Here is a 21,610-nt window from a genome sequence, read left to right as displayed (position 1 = left end):
CTGCCTTGTCTGTCCGCAGCCCCCACCCTTCCTCCCAGCAAGGAGAGCCTGCCTTGTTTCAGCCAATCCCTGCCCTGCCCTGCCCTTCACCCCCTTTCAGATGAATCAGCCCCAGAATCTTGAGGATTTCTTCCCTGGCCCAGGCCCGCCCCTCTGTCTGCCCTCCTGAGAGTGGCCTTCCAGCATCCTCTCCCTGGTCTGCCTGAGCGTGCCCCTGCGTGGGCAGTCACTGACCAGGGAATGTGCTGGTGGCTGCTGGAGGCCATGAGTCTGGTCCTCGGGACTGAGGGGAACAGATTAGGTAAACAGAGGCCAGGTGGACCTGGCGTCCCAGGGAAGAGGGAGCGCTTCCTCTCCCCACACTGGGAGCCCAGGGAGAAGCCTGTGTTAGCTGGGCAGGTCGCTGGGGCCTCTCTCTCTACAGTCCTGCCTGTGGCCAGCTGCACGGAGTGGCTTCAGTCGTGTGAGGATGAGGAATCCCGCACTGCCATAGGGTGTCCACCCTGCTTTCACTGTGGCCCTTAGCAAACCCATTGCTCTGGCCCGTGGTCTTTCCACCACTCGGTACCTGTCAGACAAGCTGTGAGGATGAGCAGGCTGTCACCAGGAAGCTGTGCTGCTCCCTCCATGGGCCAAGGGCTCTGTAAACAGAGGGCAGCTGGGAGTGTCATCGCTCGGGCTTGGGCACAGCCTTTACAGGTGGGCACAGCTGTCGGAGGTTGCCTGGTTACTCCCACGCCGGCCATGTGCTGGGGCTGGGGCGGCAGCCTGGCCTGGTGAGGGTAGCCTCTGGCTCCTGGCTGTGGTGACCCCAGGTCCTTCCACCACCTCCTCTTAGCTGAGGAGCGGACTGACAAGGAAGAAGGCGGGTGCTAGTCTCCTGAGGTTTTTTTTTTTTTTTAATAATTTTATTTATCTATTTATTTTTCCCCCCAAAGCCCCGGTAGATAGTTGTATGTCATAGCTGCACATCTTTCTAGTTGCTGTATGTGGGATGCAGCCTCAGCATGGCCGGAGAAGCGGTGCGTCGGTGCGCGCCCAGGACCCAATCCCGGGCCGCCAGCAGCGGAGCGCGCGCACCCAACCGCTAAGCCACGGGGCCGGCCCTCCTGAGGTTTGTAACTCGTTTAAGTCACTGTGGCTGCCGGGCCCTGCACAGCCCTCTCTCCTGCTGCTGGTTAGGGCTGGGTGCTGGCCTAGGGGTGGACGCAGAGTCTCCAGGCCTGAGCAGCATTGCAGTAGCCCCATCGTCAGGCCTTTGGTCCCACAACTCTCTACTCCCCAGCAGCACTGAGGGTCCGTAACGTGCACGGTGCTCACGCAGCCCCTTCCAAGCACTCAGCGTCACTCCTCACAGTAACGCTGTGACGCTGGTACCCTCGCCATCCCCATTGCAGGTATGGAAACTCCTGCTTGTGTCACACTTTAACCAGCGTCACTCAGATGTCATTTATCTCCCTTCTACAGGAAGCGGGGCTCCAAGAGGATGTGACTTGCCCACACCTATTAGTGGCTGAGCCCAATGCCAAGCCTGGATTCTCTGACCCCAAGCCCCACGCGTTTCCCACTCAACAGCAAACTGAAGTACTAATAAATGAGCACATTGACACCTAATTCATCCCATCCTGGATCTCGCTGGCCTTTTCTCTGGGGAGCTCATAGCATGTCCCAGACGTGATCTCACGCATCCTCCCAAGGCCCCGAAGAGCTGGGAGGAGACCCTGTGCTGAGGGTGGAGGAGGGGCTGCACGGAGCAGGCCCAGGGTCTAGCAACAAGCCACCCTCCGGGCAGCCCCTGCCACACACCTCAGCCCTCTGCCTCTTTAGGGAAGATGCTGGGGCAGCGGTGTGCCTCCTGGTGCTGCCAGCTCTCTTGCTCTGCTCTCCTCGAGATGGCGCAGGTGTGGGCCAGGAGAAGGTGGGAAGCTGGGAGAATCCGGATGAGGCCCCGGGGGGCCAGGATGTGGAAGCCCAGAGCTCTGTCTTAAAGGGAAGTAATCATATTGCTGGGGCTTTTTATAGTGCTTTCCTCCTAAGAAGCCTCCGCTGTATCTTGTTGGTTCTCACAATCCTAGGAAGTTGGCAGAGAGCAGATCAGGGTCATGGGGAGGAAGACAGAATGAGGATCTGGAGGACAGGCCCTTTACCACGTCACCTCTGCCCCCCAGCAGCTTAGGAGGCAGCGAGCGTTCGTGTCTCGGTGTCTGGAGAGACCAAGGCTTGGAGACGCCCCAAGGTCATGGGCAAGTTGGTGACGGGTTAGGTTTTGAACTTAGTCCTCACTGGCTTCACAAGTTGGTGCCCTTAAAACTCTGGGCTGCAGTTTGGTAATTGCAGGCCCATCTCCCTGCCGGGGTGGCCGTGAGGTGGTGTCAGTATTTCTGAGTCTTCTGTGGGATTGTATTCCTTCAGCAGAGGCTGGGGACCATTGGAGCTTTCGGGGGAAATAAAAAAGCGAATTTGAGAGAAGTCATTTCCTAGGTCCTCCCTTTTTTTTTCTGCTGACAATGGGCCTGGGGTTCTTGCTGAGCCCCCCTGGCAGCCCTGGGCTGCAGGCCGGCCAGGCAGTCCCACAGGGAGCCTGGTACTGGGAGGGGGCAGAAGAGCCCAGCTACGTCCCGAGAGCACGGCCCTTGGTGCTCTCCCTGGGGAGAGGCTCCCTCCCTTCGGTGGACACCACCAGTCACCCTCCCACAGAGGGGCAGGAGGCCAGGGCAGGGATGGGAGGCGAGGGGAGCAGGCTTGTTGTGCTGTGGAGTGCCTGGGGCAGCAGGACCTCCCTGGATAACTGGTCACGGTCCTGGCTTTGCTGCTCACTGTGTCACCTCAGGCAAATCACCTGACACCCTCTTCCCACCACAGGTTCTGCATCAGCGAAACGAAGACACTGCATTTCTTCCTGGCCTCGCCCACAGCGTGGACCTCAGGCCCAGGGAAGCCCTGTGTGTAGTTGTTGCTGTGGGAGGGCAGTTCAGGACTGAGCCTGGACCCCGGTCACGGGGCCACGGAGGGTGTGGAAAGAGCCCGGGGCCGGGAGTCAGGAGCCCTGGGTTCTGGGCTCAGCTCTGCACTGGCTACGCCGGGCCGTGTTCAGACATGGCTCTTCCTCGGGCAGCAGGGACTTGGATGGGCTCCTGCCACCTGCCAGACCCTTTGCTGGGTGCTGGGGACACAGTAGAGAAGAAGACAGGAGGGGCTTCTGCCCCTGGGAGCCACACCTGGGGGGGGAGGGCCAGACAGTAAACACATTAACAAATGAATGAACTAGAGAGTGTTAGATGGTGGAAAGTGCTGAGGAACATAAAACAGTGATGGGATGGAGAAGGCCTGGGGGCACCTGAGATTGGGCAGGAAGGTTGGGGGAGGGACATTTGAGCTTGGAAGTGAATGACGAGGGAGCCAGCCACCCAGAGGTGTGGGGGCGTGCGAGGGCTTGGGCCTTGAGACAGGACACGCTCGGCTGTTTGGGGGACAGAGAGGAGGGCCATGGGCAGGGCAGCGTGGGAGGGGAGGAGGACTGGCAGATCAAGGGAAGAAGGGGCAGGTTTTCTAAGTGTGCTGAGCTCTGTGCAGTGACTGGAAGTGGTAGGTGGGACAGAAGCATCCTCTCTGCCAGCCTCCATTTCCCCTCCTGTGTGGGGTTTGCGTCAGCTCTGAGCTTTCCGCCTGGGTTAAGGCCCCCCCTCAACGTGGCCGTATTCGTGGGCAGAGCCAGGTGGCAGGAAAAGGGAGTTAAATCTTCAGGAGGAAATGCCTCCAACCTCCAGCTGGTTGTGGGGACCCTCAGGTGTGGGAGCAGAGCCCAGTGACCACCCCTGAGCGGGTGCCTGCCAGACCGAGGCCCAGGCCTGCTGCACATCTGGGGGAGTAGTCACTGTTGGGGTGGGGCAGGCTGCCCCAGGCCTCTGTTCTCCTAGCTTCCTCCAGGATTGGGCAACCAGGGCGCCGTCCATCCTTCCCCGCCTGCAGGAAGAGACTGAGCAGGAAGTGCTCCAGGGTGCCGAGGGCCCTCCTGCCTGTCCAGTTGCACGGGCCATTAGGCGGGGGCGTCCTTGACAGCGCCCTCTCCCTTACTGGCCTGTCCTCCTGTCACCATCGTCCACTGCATCTCAGTCTGGGCCCCATTTCTCTCCACGCTCTTGCCTGCCTTGGCCCGTAGTTTCCCGTTGCTCTCGGGATAAAGCTCAGAGTCCAGGCCTGGTTCACGAGGCCCCGCCAGCCTTTCCACCTCGGCCCTCCTCTCTGCTCCTGTCCTGCTGGTCTGGTCTTTGCTCCGTCCTCCATGGTCCTCACACACAGGCCCTCCTGCCAAGGGGCGTCCTCCATGCTGCTCCCTGCTCTCCTCTCCTGTGCCCTCTTTCCTCCGGCTCGTCCTTCAGATATCAGCTCCGTCTGGCTCCCAGTTCTGAGGGCAGCTGCCCTCACCTCCCTACTCAGGCTCTGATGGAACCCCTCTTCCGAGCACGCGTCATAGAGTGTTTCATTGTTGTATGTGAAGATTAGCTTGAAGTCTCTCTTTCCTTCCTTCCTGTTGGCTCCGTGAGAGCTGGCCCCATATCGGCTTTTATTTATTGCCGTGGCCCCTGATGCGTAGTTGGCGCTCTGATTATTTGTGAGATGGATGGAGAAGGGCTGCTCGCATGAATTTAATTTTAACTAGATTTCACCTGTGTTCACACTGCCCAGGACCCACCCCTGGAGCTGTTTCCAGACTTTTCTCCCCCTCAAATCCTGGCCCTGCCCTCAGCCAGGGGGTCTGGATCAAACCCTGGCCACATGTGAGGGCTGGTGTCCTCACAACAGCCGGGCCCGGGGTCACCTCCTGTCCTGTGCTCCTGGGTCAGCCAAGCCTGGGGTTTGGGGCCTGGGCCTGTCTGCGGTCTCTGGAGGAGGGAAGGGCTTGTTCAGAAGCTTGCTACCCACTGGAAGAATGCACAACAGCCAGATGCCCTGTCAGAGTAGAGTATGCCCCAGGAGGCTTCCGGGATGATGACGAGTGTGGAAACCAGGTTGGATTGTGGAGGAACCATGGGACTGAGAAGTTGGGGAGAGGGCCTGGGACCAGATGACTCTGGAGCCTTTGCTTGAGCTAGAGCTTGAGGCTGGCGCTGCAATGGGGTGGTCTCGAGTTGAGCTGGCAGCCTTGGGTGCTGCGTCTCCCCTGCAGGCCGCCAGGCCTTTGCTCCCCGGGGGCCCGGTGTCCTCTGCGCTTGCCATGAAGGTGGTAGAAATGCTGGTCGTAGGAGACTTGGGTTTGGGATCTGCAGCTGTCTCCTTCTGTGTCGGGGTTTGCCCGTTCCTGGCAGGGCCCTGCGCACTGTGGGGGTGGGCTCCCAGGCTGCGAGGATGCTCTGGCCAGGCAGGCTCCGTCTGATGCTGGCAGGGAGGGTGTACCCAGGAGGCCCCGGAGCCCAGAATTCTAGGTCACCTCCTGCAACATCCAGAGACAGGAGAGGTATTTATAGCAGCCACTGGCCACTGAGGGAGGGGAAGTCAGCAGGAGCTATGACGCAGGCCGCCACCCCCAGGTCCCCTAGCTCTCGCTGACTCCCTCATTGCCACCCCCAACTCCAGAGCTCGTCCCAGGAAGGGCTAGGCCTGCTCAGGGAACAGGCCTTGTCACACTGCCTCCCTAAGCCCTGGAGGAGGCGAGGTGCCACTTTCTGCCTGGCAGGAGCCTCGGCCTCATCTTTTCTGGCCAGGACCTTGTCTGCCTCCTCAGCCCCGGGTGGGCATCCCATTAGCACTCAGCGCCCGGCCCTGCTGCTGTCTCTTGATGGCACTGTCAGCTCTTGTTGAAAGGTTCATCCCCCAGAGTCACAGGCAGCTTCGCCCACCTCCCTGGGGCTGGCAGGGGTCAGCCAGAGGCCTGCCTCATCCCACTAGTAGCAGGCAATTAATGGGGTTGTGGGCCCCTGCCCCAGGTTGACTGGGAGGAGGCCCTGCCAAATGCCCGTTACCTCCCTGCTGTGACCTTGTTAAGTGGTAATGGAGTGCCACTCGGGGCTGGAAGGGCAGCAGTCCCAGCCTGTGGTCACCAGCGCTGTGCCAGGCATGCGGCCCCAGCTGCACCTTTTGCCGCACTCAGGGAGCAGGCTGGGAAGCAGAGGCCGCACAAGGGACAGTGTGACGAGGCTGATGCCCCAGGCGCTAAGAGTGAATCCTCTGGGAGGGAGAGTGATGCCAAACTCTGGAGTCTGAGGTTGGGCTGGCTGCGGCCTGCTCTCTCCGAGCCTTTGTCTACCCAGACAGAAAGCGGGTCCTTCTGTCCTACCCAGGTATGAGCGAGCAGAAGGCTGATGTTTATCAGGTGCCTGATGGGGTTGCCCCCATTGCAGGGGCCAGTGCTCACCTCCTGGGCTCCCCGCCTAGTTCCAGTCTCTGGTTGCCCAGAGCCTACGGGCCCATCCCCGACTTGGGGAGGCCGAGGTGAGGCAGGGGCACCAGGACCCTGCAGGAAAGTGAGTCCTGACTTCACTGATCCTTCGTGGGCTGATCAACCAGGGCCGAGGCCTAAGGCCAAGTGGGGACGGCCCCAAGCTTTCCCAGGAGGAGCCCCAGAAGTGGGTGGGCCATCTGGAGAGCAGGGGCTCGCTCTGTTGATGAGCAGGCGGGAGACGAAGATGGGAGCAGGAAATGGGCTTGCCCGCTGGCAGGGATGGAGGGGGCCCCTGGTTGGTGGAGAGCTTTATAGCTAATGGTTGGGAGATTTAATCTTATTTAAAGGGCATTTCAGAGCCATAACCTGCTTTTGAGGAGGGGATTGATGTAATTAAATTGTAAACTTTGTGTGCGTGTTGAGAACGCTCTCAGCACTTTACAACTCTGAACTCACTTTGTCCTCACAGCAGCCCCATGAGGGAGGCACTGTCATCACCGTCTCCCTTTTATGGATGACGACACGGTGGTGACTCGTCCTGGGAAGAGGTTCCTGCACTGTACTCTGAAGGTCGAGGCTCAGTGACGTCTGTGTGCACAGAGGCTCTAGGATAAGAGCCTGGTCTAGCTGTGTCCTCCACCCAGTGGCAGAGGGCCTTCCGAGTCCCCACCCCTTCTGGGACACCTGTGGTCACTTATGCTTGGGTCCAGCTTTGTCATGCCCGGGGAGGTGGGAGGAAATGAAGGGGTCTGAAGGACAGAAGAGTCAGCCACAGTCCCCGTCTCCAAGCTCCTGAGTCAGGGTTTTCTGTGACCCCTTTTGCCCTCGTGACTCAGGCCAGGGCAGGAGACACTAGTGATGGTCGAACTAGCTTGGGCTCCTGCCTGGAGGCCCCTGGCTCTCCCCTCGGCCGTCCTGCACCAAAATAGCAAGTGGAACTCTGACAGTCAAGGCCAGAGTGGACCCAAGAGGTCATCCTGTCCAGTGCCTCTCGAACATTTTTAAGCATTGAGACTGTTGAGTTCAACGCAATATTACAAGGAACCTCAATATGTACAACAGCTAAAAGCTGCTCTTACTGACAGCCCGTAGGCCCCCGCCTGCTGTGACTGCCTCCTGTCACCTGGGGCTCCTGAGGGTTTCCAGAAACCCGCTTTGAAGAGCACTGACACCCCTCATTGGGCATGGGAGAGGAGTGCCTCGAGGGGCAGGGCCTGGGCTGGGGCCATGTGCCGTTGGAAGCAGCATGTGCCACCTCCTTCTGTGCTCCATGGGGCCAGGGGAAGGTGGCCCTTCCTGTCACCCATGGGAACTCTGCAGACCTGCTCCCCTGGGAAAGAGCTTGTGTTACGCCGCCACTCGATCCCTGCCTGCTTCTGCGATGCCCAGGGAATGGTCGAAGTGAAACCCAATAGCCTGAGCAGCGGTCCTGTGCCCTACATGGCCATGCTGCCCAGGGAGGTGGCCCCTCCTTGGATCCATGGCCCATGCGGCCTCCTGGAGTCTGGGAAGCATTTCCCCCAATGCAGGCCAGACCCCGAGGTCCAGCCCACAGCCTGAGGTGGTGCACAGGACGGCGGTGGCACAGGGTATGCTGGGTGTGCGGGTGGGGCTTCCCAGACAGAGGTGTCAGGCTAGGTGTGCCCACTTAGCATCCTCATTAATGGCTTCTCATTAAGTGGAAGGTGCTAATTCCTCTCAGAGGTGTTGCCAGCACCTGGCACAGGGAGTCTCCTCTCGGGGAAGCTCTGAGAAGCCAGGCCTGAGCATTGCAGACACACTGCCTGGTGGGGGCGTCACAGGAGAGCAGAGGCCCTGGGGGAGCCGGTAGGATGCTGGACTGGGCAGTGGGCATGAGCGGTGGGCCTCTGCTCCTCGGGGTGTCCAGAGTTTGAGCTGGGAAGGGGCTTGCCATGGGACGCCCTGAAAACTCAGAACAGACAGACGTGGTGCATTCTGGCAGGAGCAAGGCGTGGCCCTGGGCTGGAGCTCCATGGTCCGAGCTGACCCCTGGGATGGTGATTCCATCTCCCTAGCTCGTTGTGGATGAAGGAGGCAGGGCCAGCCAAGCCTCAGCCTGGGCGGGTGGGGCTCCTAGGAGCTGCTGCCACCCCTGCCCGAGAAGGTAGGTCGGGGCGTTACATAGGTTGGCAAGGGTGAGGGCAGGCGTGGGTCAGCCTGGACACCAGTGATAGAGAACAGGGCCTTTCTCTTTGGAGGGTGACTTAGATGGCAGAGAGATTAGCACTCCTGCTACACCTCGGGGGCAGGGTCTTGGAGCAGGGAGGAAAAGGTCTGAGCACTCTCAGGAGAGGTGATTAATAATAATGAAGCCACTGATGCTTTCTTTGAGCTGAGTGTTCAATATGCATTGTTTTATTTACTCCTCACGACTCTCTATGCAGCGGTACCCTCATCATCCCATTTTGCAGATGAGAAAACGGAGGCTCAGAGAAGTGATGATCACAGACCACGAGTAGTGGTGGATCTAAGATTCAACCCCAGGGCTGCCCACTCCAGGGCTGGGGGGACGGCAGCAGTGGGCTCATTGGATGGCCACCACCCTCCAGGTGCTCGCCTCTGAAAGAGGAGGGGGTCCTGGGGGAGTGAGGTGAGATGTGTTCGAGTGTTAGGGTGTGAGAAGACTGCAGGGTGGTGTAGGAAGGACTCCGCCTGAACAGAAGCAGCCCTGGGATGGGTGCCTGCCCGCCTGTGTCCTCCCACAGACAGGCAGGAGGAAGTGGCCTGGGACTCGGAGACCCAGGCTGCCGGGCAGTGCTCATCACGAGGCCGGATCCCGCAGCTCTGGGCACTGGAATGAGTGTGGGACGAGGGCCCATTCCTAGTTTCAGGAAAATAAACGGTCTCCAAGGGAGATTTAGAAACAAAACCTGGCCTGGCCAGAACCTGGGGAACCTCTTCCACTGTTGGAAACAGATCCATTCCGGCCCAGGACTGAGTGAGCCCTGGGGGCCGGGGCGGGGGCAGCCTGGCTGCCACGGAAGATTCTGCTGCCCTCCCGGCCCTCCCTCCTTGTTCCCCTTCCCCGGCAGCCAGCCGGCCTCCCAGAACAACTAGCAGGCAACGAATGGCCCCAATTGATTCCCAGGGAGTTAGCTGGTGTCAGTGTCAGGGCCAGTGGCAGATGGCAAATTCTGCTTGTTGTAGATGAGTGGAAGATAATTAGCGTGAGAATGAGAAGCTGGAGCCCCTGTGATAAATGGAGCCCTGCGGAGGGCTCCTCCAGAGGGACTGGGAGCAGACTCCAGAGCCTCGCGGCCTGGCTCTGCCGCTTACTAGCTGAGTGACCTCAGGTAATTTACTTAACTTCTCTGGGCCTCTGTTTCCTCATCCATAAAATGGGGCTAAGAATAGCACTTACCTCATAGCGTTGTTAAAAGGATTAAATTAAAGGAGGTAATGTCTGTGAACTGCTTGCTACGGTACCTGATGTGGGGTAAATGCTATCTAAGAGTTTTAAAATATTAACAGGTGGTAGAATAATTGTTGGAGCTGTTTCTGGGTGCAGCCCAGGGTGGCCATAGGCACGGCCCCCAGGAGTTGGAGCTGCTCCTTTTTGTGCTCTTCCCTGAACTCTCTGCCTGGCCCCAGATCTGCAGGGAGGGGCTCTGACCGACAAGCACACTGATGCGGAGAGAACATAGCAGACAGATCTGGCTTCCAAGCCTCACTTGGCGCCTCACTCACTAGGTTATTTAACCTCTCAGAGCCTCAGTTTCCCCATCTGTGACATGGGAACAGCCATACACACCCACAGGGTGTAGGAGGCGCCTCCCCTGGTCCTTCGAGGCCATCCTGGCAGGGAGGGTGGGGAAGGTGCTTGTAAGTCTAAGACCCTAGGGGGCGATGGGGACGAAGTGGCAGTGGCGTCCCCCTCCTGCCCTCGGCTGCGCCAAGCACACTGTTTCAGTCCCACATGCCCAGGGCCTGGGCATGTGAGGCCCCATCTCGTGCTGAAATCCAGCCCCAGCCCTGGGCAGGCTCAGCTCTGCCTTCTGCTCCTGTACAGCTGACGTGTGAAAAGCGACAGCTTTCGGGCCCCTAACTTGGGTTGCGCACACCCGGGCACAGGCTGGTGGCGCACGTGGCCCCCAGCCCACGCGTGCTTTCTCTGTGTCACCTCCCCCGCCGCCTTCCCCATTCTAGTGCCTTCCAGAGCCCAGCCTCTGTGTGGGGCCGCGGACCTGGGAAGGAGAAGGGGCATCTGGGGTGGAAGGAACGTGTGGGTCTCGGTGTCTGTGTGCGTGGGAATAAGGAGTCGGACTGATGGCCAGACAGATTTTTTCCTTTCAAGTAATTTAAAGAGGCTCTTGAAATCCCAGCTCTGCCTCGTCCTTGTCGTAGGATCTTTGAGCAAGCCATCGTGCCTCTCTGAGCCTCAGTTTCTTCATCTGTGCCTCCCTCATAGAGTCATCATGAGGATTAAGGAGTTATGTTTGTAACAGGCTTAGATGAGGCCCAAGACATGGTGGGCAACCGACAAATGCCAGAGGAAGCGAACGACGGGCCCCCAACTTACAGGTGGGCTGAGATCTCCCCGCCATCACGCAGAACTGCTCTGCAGTATGGTGAGCGGTTCCGGGGCTGTGTGTCAAGCCATACTCTGCAGGTGCTCTCCTGTGAGCCACACAAGTGAGCAGAGAGCTTCGCCAGCCTAACTAGCCCTGCGGCTGAGTGGAGGAGCTGGGATTTGACTACCACGGCTCAAGAGCAGGAGCCGCCTGCCAGCTCAGTCAGGCAAGAGGGTGGCCCGCTGGTGAGCCCACCCCAGCTAGGATGGAGCCTCTAGGGGCCACCACTCGCCCTGCAGGCTGCCCGGTGCCCAGCCTCACTGCGGTCAGTCTCCTAAGTGACATGCCCCCACAAGACTAGACAAGCCCCAGTGCCCAACACAGAAACACTGGGAATCAGAGAGACCAGGGGCCAGCAGGTACCTGTCCCTATTACCTCTTTTAGAGCACCTTCCACTTTCAAAGCCTTTTCACACGAGGAATCCCACTCATCATGGGAATGGGAGTCCTGGGCTCTCCCCTCAGGGCACCTGATTCAAAACACCCTAAAAGAGCCCTTACAGACTCCTCAGGTTCCCTTTTTACTTTGGCTGCCAGGAAGTTCGGTCCAATGATAGTTTTCCATATCGCTCCCATGTGGGTCTTTGTGTCTTGCATGTGTGCAATGGATTCCCCAACGTTCTATTTTAATTGACTGAGCTTTTGCTCTGAAGTTTGTTTTTAAATATGTACTCTACTTTTCCATTGGTTCTGGTTCCGATAAGGCGCATGCAGCCCTTGGTTGTGGACACAAAACTAGCAAATACAAAAGTGCGAGCCTCGCGTCGGTCCAGGCTCCTCCTTCTTCAGAAGAGGAAACAGAGGCCTGGAGGGGAGGTGGCTTTCTGGCTTGGGGACGCTCCTCTTGGTCCAGGACTGGCTGCTTTGGGGTGTGGCTGTAGCTGGCCCAGTCACCAGCCTCAGCAGGCAGGGGTGAACTGGGGGTCAGGGAAGTTGGGCTTGGGTCCGGGGATCCCCTCTCCCTCGCCAGCCGAGCTGCAGAGCAATGGGGACCCTGCCCCCCGGGAGGTGGAGACCAGCCATAGATGACTGTTTGAAGCTGTACACGCGGTTGATGCGGTCTGATCTCCAGGGGGGAGCTCACGTGGGTTTTGGCGGCTTCCGAGAGAGGGTGATGCATCTGGAAGAGCGTGAAGGAGAGGATCTCACCCAGGCTCCCTGGGGCGACACTCTGTTCACTGCAGTGTCTCTCGGGGGTTGGAGGGGAGTGTGCCGCGAGGAAGGAGAAGGCAGCGGGCCGGCTTGGGGACTCCAGGCTGTATGTCCAGCACGTGGCGGTGACATCGCAGGCATGGACATTACAGGAAAGCCGGGGCCTCTGGGGCCATTCTGAACCTCAGTTTCCTCACCCAGAAAAGGGGACAGTGGACTGTTTCTGAGGCCCCTTCTAGCTCTGACGTTCCTGCATGAGGTGGGGGCCTTGGATGGCAGCAGGAAGGACCTGGGCCTCCTGCCTGCTCAGCCTCCTGCCCCTCGGAAGGGGTCAAAGTCCCTGAGCCTCAACCTCCTCGTTCTTCCATAGTAATAACGATGGAAGGGCACACACTATGTGACGGGTGCTGTCTTAGGTATGTGACATTGGACCCTCATGACAGTTCTGAAGCAGGTACTGTTCTTAGCCCCATTTTAGAAATGAGGAACTGAGGCACAGAGAGGTTAAGTAACTCGTCCAAGGTCACACAGCCAGTAAGTGCAGAGCCAGGACTCAGACACAGCCCATTTTTAGAGCATGTGAAGTGAGAGTGACGCTGTTACACTGTGTCACTGCTGTGAGGGTGAAGGTGATTAGTCTAGGACTTGGGACACAAGAGGTGCTCAGCTGATGTCAGATGTGTCCCTGTGGCCTGGACCTGGCTGTTATCCCTTTCTTCAGGCTCAATCTCCAGCCCATGCCTGGGCCTGGATGACCGAGGCCACCTCCGTCAGGTGAGAAATCTCATGGGCTGACCTAGAGGCTGGAGGTGGCAGTGGATGGGACTCTCACAGCACATCATCCTGTCCACTGTGGGCACTGGGGCAGCCTGACTCCTGTGACCTGGCCCCACTGCAGGCAAGCAAGGTGACCTCCCATTTCCCACCAGCCCCAGGCTGGAACTCGCTGTGCTGGGCCATCTGGAAGCGGCTGCAGCAGCCCATGCCCTCCCCATCCCCTGGGGGCCCTTGGCATCCTGCTGGCTGGGCCCCACTGCCGAGGGGCTCTTCTCCCCAAAACCTGCTCCCAGGGCCGAGCCTAAGGGAACCTTAGTATCAGGGGATAAGCCCCAGCCTGGCCCCCTAGCAGCCCCCCAAGGCCAATGGCAGGCGTGGGTTACCCACTCAGGGCTATGTCTGCTCAGTCTGGTCCTTTCCGATCAGCTGGAGTCAGTCATGGGCATCAAGCACCTGCCCAGACCCTGGCACCCAGTCACAGATCACCCTGCCAAGCAGTCCCCAAGAAGACCCTCAGGAGCTCTGTGACTATGACAGCCACCACGAATGGAGCCCTGGGGTCTGCCAGGACCTGTGCAAACCCTCAGTGACGTCATCTTAGCCAGTTCTCCATACAGCCTGAGGGGATGGTGCAGTCCCCGTTTTGCAGACAGAAGAAACTGAAGCCCTAGAACAGTTAAGATAGCCTGAGGAGGGGAAGGTGGTTCTCCCTGAGCCATCAGGGGAGGCCCTGGGGTGGGGCATTTCCAGAAGGGAAAAGGATGTGAGCTGAGAGGGCCCTTGTGACAGGGAGGGGAGCTGTTGTCCAACCTGCTGGTGTAGCTGCTTCAGGGGCACGAAGTAGAGGTTTGGGGCAGGGCTGGGCTGCTCCGAGGAGAAGGGCTGCATTTGAGGTTGGTTGGGTCACACTCCAGGGGCCAGAGCGGGAGTGTGGAGATGGGCAGTGCTGTGGGAACCCGGCCTTCTGGAACTCTCAGTTGAGCTGGGGCAGGGGTAGACAGCTAGGAGTCAGCAGGTTTCCTGTAAGAAAGTGTGCCCAGGGCCTCAATGGGATGCGGGGTCTGGGGGCCCCGTAAGGGAGTAGCCTATTCCACCTGAGAAGGGTGGGGTGGGTGGGGCTGTCAGGAAGGGTTTCAGAGAGGAGGTGACTTCTGCCTGGCCTAGAAAAATGAGTGGGATTTTGCCTGGCAGAGGAACTGGGGCAAGCAAAGCATGGAATCTTCCAGTGAGATGTTTTTAGGGAGTAGCAAGTTTGGGGGGGTTGGGAAAGGAGGATAGGGCAGTGTGAGGAGGGACTAGAGCACCTCCCCAGCCAGAAGGAACCACCGGCTAGGGGCGCGATCTCTGCTGGAGTCTGTCCCCATGCGTTGGGGAATATCTTCCTGCTCCAGGACTCAAAGAGGGTAAGGCACCTGCCCCAGGTTGCACAGCCTGCCTGCTGGTGACTGAGGCCCTGAGCCACTGCCTGAGGGACATAGACTTCATCCTGCAGGCCAGGGGGAGCCACGGATGGTTTTTAAAGTAGGGGACAGCGTGTGCATTTTTAAAAAGAGTTCTCTGTTTTTAGAAAGAGGAACTCCCAGAATGGTTACTGCTTAACCCAAGGGGTCTGAATCACCAGCAGGAAAATTGGGCTTTGTAGGTGGGGGAAGAGAGGGGCCCCAGGGCTGATCAAGTCATTCCTTCCGTGTGATGGGGGTCCCGGCACCCCATTCACACCTGCTGCGGCTAGGGGGCCCCCAGCAGAGCCCCTGTTCTCCCCTGCTGAAGGGGGCGCCACGCCTGCCCTGGACGTGCCCTGTCTGGGGTAAGGAGAGGGAGGGTGTGTGCCCCCTACCGTGGTCGTTGGAGGGCACCAACCCTGTGCCCAGGGGGAAGAGGGCCAGGGGAGGTGTTCTGTGGCAGCCCCAGACCAGGAAGTAGCCTGGTCCGGAGACATTTCCTCCAGATGAAATCACATCCCAGCAGGGGAACAGGGCCCAATTGTGAAGGGCTGGGGTCTTAGAGAAAGGGTGCCTTTCAGGCCCTTAAAAATAGCAGCCCTGAGATTTATGAATCCACATGGAGTAGAGCTGTCTCATCCTCCCCCAGCAGCAGCACAGGCCCTGTCACCCCCACCCCAGCCCGTGACCTGCTGGTGACCAGCTGGAGGAGCCGCTAGCCCAGCGGGGGTGGGGCGGCTGGTCCTCGACGGTGGTGGTGAGGGCTCAGGCCTCTTCCTCTGCCTCACCCGCCCCCGCTGAGACGGCGCTGTCATTACACAGCAGGGCCAGGGCCTCTGCAGAGGTTCCCTCACGTGGTCCTCACCAGAACACTAGCAGTTGGGGATAACCAACATTTTTACAGCTATGGAAACTGAGGCACGACTAGTAAGTCACAGTTAGCGGGTGGTGGAGCCCAGGTTTGAAACCAAGCAGCCTGGACTCCCAGCGCTGTTGCCTCAGATTCTGCGGTGGTGGGCTGGCTCTGGGCGCAGGCCGGAGGGAGCAGGCTGTGGCCCCCAGACTTGTAATGGGGCCCCCAGTAGGGTCAGCCTGCAGGAGCCCTGCCATGTGATCTAGGTGGGCACTGGCCCTGATCATGGCTGGGGCAGAGGCTGCCATGGCCGTGTCACTCCAGTGTCTTGGTGGATCTGTGCCCGCCTCTGCAGGGCCCAGGGCCAGGCTCACCCCATTTCTCCCGCCTGAGAGCGGGGAGGGCGGGGCCGTGTGCACGTGTGGGGCTGCGTGTGAGTTTCAGGGTGTTGCATGAATGGTACGTGTGAATTGAAGGAGTGTTAGCCGCTCTAGACTCCAAGAGGTAAAGGGTGGGGATGAGAGGTGTGTGCCCCTCAGAACGCTTGGGAGGGCCCTCCGAGGGGCATACCTGAGGCTGCTGGCAGGGGCAGGACCCCGGCCTGCCCGCCAGCCCCTCTGGGGTGGCACTCCCCTTCCTCCACCCAGGCCTGGCCTGATTAGAGGGGATGCAGAGCTGCAGCACCTGCTGGGATCATGCTGGCCCCAGACCTCTCAGTCATTCCATTCGTGTGAGGGGGGCTCCCTGAGCCCCCCTACTGCATTCCACCTTACCCTCTGAGAGCCACCTGGAGACGGGAGGGGCTGTAGAGAACTGGTGGCTGAAACACCAGCTGTTGGCAGTGTTGTCTTGCCCCAGCCCTGCTGCCACCCACGGTGAGCCAGCCCCTCCCATCCCGTCGTTTTGAAAAGAAGCTGGTGTTGTCAGCTGCTTGTCACAGACACACCGTTGGAGCCCCAGCCCCGTGCAGTCCCAGACCCCCCCCACAACCCCAGACACCCCACCATGTGACTCCCACGCTCTCCATCCTTCTCCTTTCTTCCCAGAATCCATGCTCTGACTCCTCCTGGGAGAGAGTGGGATGATGTCACTTCCTGAGGGTGGGGGGAGGAGTAGGCACGACCCCAGCAGGCTAGCCCGCCCGCCAGGCCGCCAGCTCCCCGGGAGCAGCCTGGCAGCGCAGCGGCTGGATGAAGTGGCTGCACCCGGGAGAGGGAAAGGGAGATGGAGACGAGTCGGGCTGGGCATGGCGGCCCATCACCGGGCCCCACGTCCCCTCGCCCACCCTGAGGGCCTTGCCCATCGGCGGGGGAGACTTGTCCACTTCTTTCCCGAGTGATGCTGGTTTCTGCGGACACTCATTTTCCCTGGACTTACTGCCCGCCCCTGGACCAGGTGCCATGTAAGCCCCTGCCGGCCTGGGGGCGCCTGCCCACCCGCGGGGCACCCAGCCCCCCGCAGCAGGGGTTCCTCTGCACAGTTCAGCACAGGAGCCCCTCCCTGGGATCTCCTGACCAGCCCCCTGTGGGGAGCCCCCTGGCCCACACCACTACCCTTGTTCCTGGGGCTCTAGGGAGTGGGGCCCCAGATTCTGGGCACTGCTCCCTGAGCTTGCCTGTGGCTGATTTGAATTCAGTGACTTCAGAGTGTTGGGAAGTGGGCAGTAAAGGCTGCCTGGCTCAGGGTGGTGTGGGAGGTGTGGGTGCCGAGAGGGTGGGTTACCCTGCGGGGCTCGCCCGCTGCCCTTCCAGCAGCGGGGCTGGGTGCCCCAGCCATCCTCCTGACCCCGTATCTCGCCTGTGTCTGTCCCTGCCAAGAGACGTAGCTGTGGTTGGGACTTCTGTCTGATGGGTGCAAAACCAAGTCATAGAGCATGCTCCCAGGGTTCCTGCAGAGCAAGACAGCGAAGACCTCATTCGGCAAATATTTACTGAGCACCCACTGTGTGCTCAGCCCTCCCACCCTCCACGCTTGCAGCCCTATGCGTGCCCTCACCCCCGCCTTCCCCATAGCCTTCAGCCTTCCACCTGCCCTGCTTGGCTCACGCTTGGTCTGAGAAACCCCCCACCCTACCCCCAGGACTGTGCACACTGGGCCAGGTCTCCTTGAGGAAAGGCAGTAGGGGGCCTGGGGGTCCCCTGATCCATGTACGGGAGGCAGAGGGTGAGCCCAGGTCTTGAATGGAGCCGAGCAGTTACTGTTGGGGTAACCCCAGGCAGATCCCAAAGGGCTAGTGCCAGTCTTGGGTGCAGGAGAGACCTCAGGCCAAAGCCAGTGTCTGGCTGCTGAGGTCCTTCACGTTGGCTCTGGTGGGTGGAGAGGGCAGGAGACAGGTCCTGCCTGGGGATGGGTCAGCATTTCCAGTGGCCTGGAAGCCCCTGGGCCATGGGGCCTAGGAGAGATGCCTGTGCTGCTGGACACACCTGGCCAGGAGTGCTATGCCCTGGTGCCACAGTGGCCCGGGCAGCCATAGGTCCCCTGCTCTCTTTCAGGAGGTGAGCGTCAGGCCCGCTGAGCCTCCGCAGAACAGCCAGCCATGCCCGGGATCGTGGTGTTCCGGCGGCGCTGGTCTGTGGGCAGCGATGACCTCGTCCTGCCAGCCATCTTCCTCTTCCTCCTGCACACCACCTGGTGAGTCTCGGGGCCACGCCTAGGCCTGGAAGGAGGCTCTCTGGCCATCTCTCCTGTCCCTGTCATGCTCCCAGGAGGAGGTATCTGCAACACCCACTCCCTTGGGGTGCTACCCACGTGGGCAGGGCCTGCCTGCAGGGGCCACGGAGGTGTGCAGGCTGCCTGGCCCTAACGCAAGTGTCTCCCCAGGTTTGTGATCCTGTCTGTGGTGCTCTTCGGTCTGGTCTACAACCCACACGAGGCCTGCTCCCTGAACCTGGTGGACCACGGCCGCGGCTACCTGGGCATCCTGCTGAGCTGCATGATCGCCGAGATGGCCATCATCTGGCTGAGCATGCGCGGGGGCATCCTCTACACGGAGCCCCGCGAATCCATGCAGTACGTGCTCTACGTGCGCCTGGGTAAGGGCCACCCGCCTCGGGTGGGGGCTGCTCCGGACCACCCCCACCTCCTCCCTCCTGTGCTCCATCGTTCATTCAGCCTGCAGGTGATGGGCACATGCAGTGGGCCAGGCCCTGTGTCAGCACCGGGTACAGCAGCGAACCAACAGACTTACTGGGCTTACATCCTAGACAGGAGCGGGCAGACCACAGCCTGAGGCCAAATCCGGCCTGCTGTCTGTTTTTGTAAATAAAGTTTTATTGGAACCCAGCCCCACTCATTCATTTATGTACTTGCGGTCTCTGGCTGCTTTCTCATGACAACACCAGAGCTGAGTAGTTGTGACAGAGAGTAGGACCTGCAAAGTCTAAAATATTTTCTCTCTGGCCCTTTACAGAAAAAGTTTGCCAGCCTCTGTTATAGGTCGTGCGCATCTCTTCAGCTGCTTTGTGATCCTTCCCCAGACAGTCCCCCCTCCGGGGAAGCCCTCAGGTGCCTGAACCAGCGGCCTGGAGGGCCAGCCTTTGTCCTCTCCTGGGCTTCTCCTGGTCATTCCTAGTGAACATGTCTCCTGCGCTCCTATGCACTGTGCTAAGCCCTTTCCCCCCTGTTAACTCAGGGAAGAGCTGTTATAGGTCTTGTTTTACAAATGAAAAGTCTGGGGCCCAGGGAGGTTCATGGGCTCCCTCAAGGTCACACAGCTAGTAAGGGTGTGAGTGTCAGAGCTGAGGTTTGAACCAGGTTGTCTGGCCCCACAGCCTGGGCTCTTAGCTCCTGCACGGTCCTGCCTGTGGAACTGGGGCTTCCAACCCTGCCCCTTGCAGGGCTGCCAAATCCCCCTCCCCGACTCCATCGCATCCCTGGGCTCAGTGCTCTGGCCTGAGCAGGCTTCTCCCTCCCTCCCTTCTCTTGCCTTAAGTGTGGAGACTTCTTCCTGGGAAACGGCAGTTTCTGTGAAATGAGCCCTCTCATCTAATTCACACACAGTCCTGTAATGTAGACGTTGTCACCCCATTTTACAGGCGAGGAAAGGGAGGCTCAGAGAAATTAGGTAATTTGTCTAAGATACGTCTGATTCTGGAGTTCTGGGATGTAATTCTAAAATCCTGAAAGAGCAGGGAAATGCCTCGTCATCACCTGGTCAGCTTCTCGGGGGCGTCGGGGGCCTTAGGGCACGTAAGCTAGAACATGAGGCGGGCACCTCCCAGCAGGACAGAACAGTGGCGGGACAGCCACTCCCTGGGCCCTCTCCCCGCGAGGCCTGTGCGGCAGGGGGACCGGATGGACAGGGGTCTGATGCCCCTGCTGCCCAGCTGGCTGGAGGCCCTGTGCTAGGAGGGGCCGGGCCAAGGTTTCAGGGCCCTTCCTCGGTGGGTGGACGGATGGACCGTGGCTGTCCTCCAGCCAGGGCCCTGCTTTCCCTGCAGCCATCCTGGTGATTGAGTTCATCTACGCCATCGTGGGCATCGTCTGGCTCACCCAGTACTACACCTCTTGCGACGACCTCACTGCCAAGAACGTCACCCTCGGTATGTCAGCCACCTGGGGCGGAGGTGACAGGGTCAGGCACGGCCAGGGGGAACAGCTTCTGTGAGGACGCCTGGCAGCTTGGCTGGGCGGGCTGTGGCCTTCATCTTTGTGGTCTGCCGTCCACCTTCAGGTGCCCCTGGTCTGGGGGTGCACAGGAGGCACAGCCGTCTGCTCTGTGCCAGGGGTGCGCCTTGGGGTCATGGCTCAGCAAGGGGCAGCCACGTGGCCAGAGGCTGGGGCCAGGGGCTCTTGGGCCCCAGAAGCACTTGGGGGGCGGGAGGCTACAGCACCCTTTCCTTCAGAGCTGGTGCGCCAGGGAGCTGTCCCCAGCACCTCCACCTCCTGTTTCCCACTGCTGCCCCCCCCCAGGGATGGTCGTCTGCAACTGGGTGGTCATCCTCAGCGTCTGCATCACTGTCCTTTGCGTCTTCGACCCCACGGGCCGCACCTTCGTCAAGCTGAGAGCCACCAAGAGGAGGCAGCGCAACTTGCGGACCTACAATCTGCGGTCAGTGGGCGGGGCGGTGGGCAGTCCCCTCGGGGCTTTGCGGACAGGTGGGCAGAGGCTGGACCTGCGCCTCTTGAACTGCGTCTCAGCTCATGTGAACCAGGGTATCAGTCAAAGGCTCGGCCTCTCCCGGCCTCAGTTTCCTGGTCTATAAAGTGGGAATAATGACGGTTCCTGCTTCATGCTGCTGTCCTGAGATTTATATGAAATAATATGAGCACAGTGGTTACCCCAGTGCTCACGTTTGGTACCCCCTCAGTGAACGGTAGCCATTGTTAGCGTTGTCATCATCTTCAGTGCTAATAACAACCGACCAAGCATTGCATATATTAACTTACAATAGCTCTATGAGGTAGCTGTTATCATCATCTTCGTAATACAGATGAAGAAACTGGGGCACAGGGAGGTTATGTGACTTGCCTGAGGTGACACAACCTGTAAATGATGGGGCCTGGATCAAGGCCAGGCAGTCTGGCTGGAGAGCCTTTGCGCTTAACCACTAGGCAAGGCTGCCTCTAGCATTAAGGAGGCTGGAGGAGGTTAATCAAGGAAGGCTTCCTGGAAGGGGTAAATTATGCATGGTGTTTTGAAAAGGGGGAAAGCTGTGCCATGGCAGAGAAAATGAGGGAGGGCGTTCAGGCAGGGTCACAGTAGTTCCTGTTTACTGAAAGAAAAAGAGAGGAGGGCTTCCAGGGGGGGTCACGGTAACTCCCAATAATCGAGCTTCTGCCGTTGAGTTAGGCCCCCGCCCTGAGCCACTTCCACGAGCAGTCCGCTTCTTCCTCTGGCCAGCCCCAGTGCTATTGTGAGACCCATTCTACCGATGAGGAGTCCAAATCCCAGAGAGGGCAGGTCACATTTCCCAAGGTCACGATGGGGGCGCTCCATCCCCAGCCTCCAGCATCCGGTCAGGAGCCCTCAGCCAGGGGAGCGGGTTGCCCAGCAGGAATTCCCCCTACCCCACCCTCCAGGCCTCTTCCTTTGGCTCCCCCAGGCCCTCCACGTCAGCTCAGCGCTGTGGCCAGAGCCACACCCACGCCTGGCCTGGCCACCACCCAGCCCGAAATGCCAGGTCTCAGAGCCAAGGCCCCGGAGCCCGTTTTCCCTGCCGCACAGCTGGCCGCCACCCGTCCCACTTTGCTCACTCTGAGCACACGCCCCCACCTGACCTTGTTTCTGGGCTCCTGGGGCCCTGGAAAAAAATCTCCCCTCCCTGACTCTGGGTAATTGCCTTTGGGGCCTGGGGCAGCCGACGCCTTTGCGGTGGGGGTTGGCGGTGGCTGTCATTTTTATTAGAAAGTTTTCCTGCAGTCTCTGGGCCCGACCTGTGGCGTTTTCGCCAGCTCTTGGGCGGGGCTCGGGAGG

General features: G+C 59.7%; 1 protein-coding gene across 1 annotated transcript in view; it reads left to right on the top strand.

The window, feature by feature from the left end:
- The window catches only part of DAGLA (diacylglycerol lipase alpha), a 64,035-nt gene that overhangs the window by 20,668 nt on the left and 21,757 nt on the right, over positions 1-21,610 (top strand). The window contains exons 2-5 of the mRNA XM_058526708.1: positions 17,688-17,826; positions 18,016-18,227; positions 19,635-19,736; positions 20,107-20,245. Of these exons, the coding sequence (XP_058382691.1) occupies positions 17,732-17,826; positions 18,016-18,227; positions 19,635-19,736; positions 20,107-20,245 (548 nt within the window). The 5' untranslated portion in view covers positions 17,688-17,731. The remainder of the gene's footprint in view (positions 1-17,687; positions 17,827-18,015; positions 18,228-19,634; positions 19,737-20,106; positions 20,246-21,610) is intronic.

Source organism: Diceros bicornis, chromosome 31, assembly GCF_020826845.1.
Source record: "Diceros bicornis minor isolate mBicDic1 chromosome 31, mDicBic1.mat.cur, whole genome shotgun sequence".
Classification (NCBI taxonomy): domain Eukaryota; kingdom Metazoa; phylum Chordata; class Mammalia; order Perissodactyla; family Rhinocerotidae; genus Diceros; species Diceros bicornis.
The sequence above is the reverse complement of the archived record's forward strand: the minus strand, read 5'-3'. Positions and strand labels throughout refer to the sequence as shown.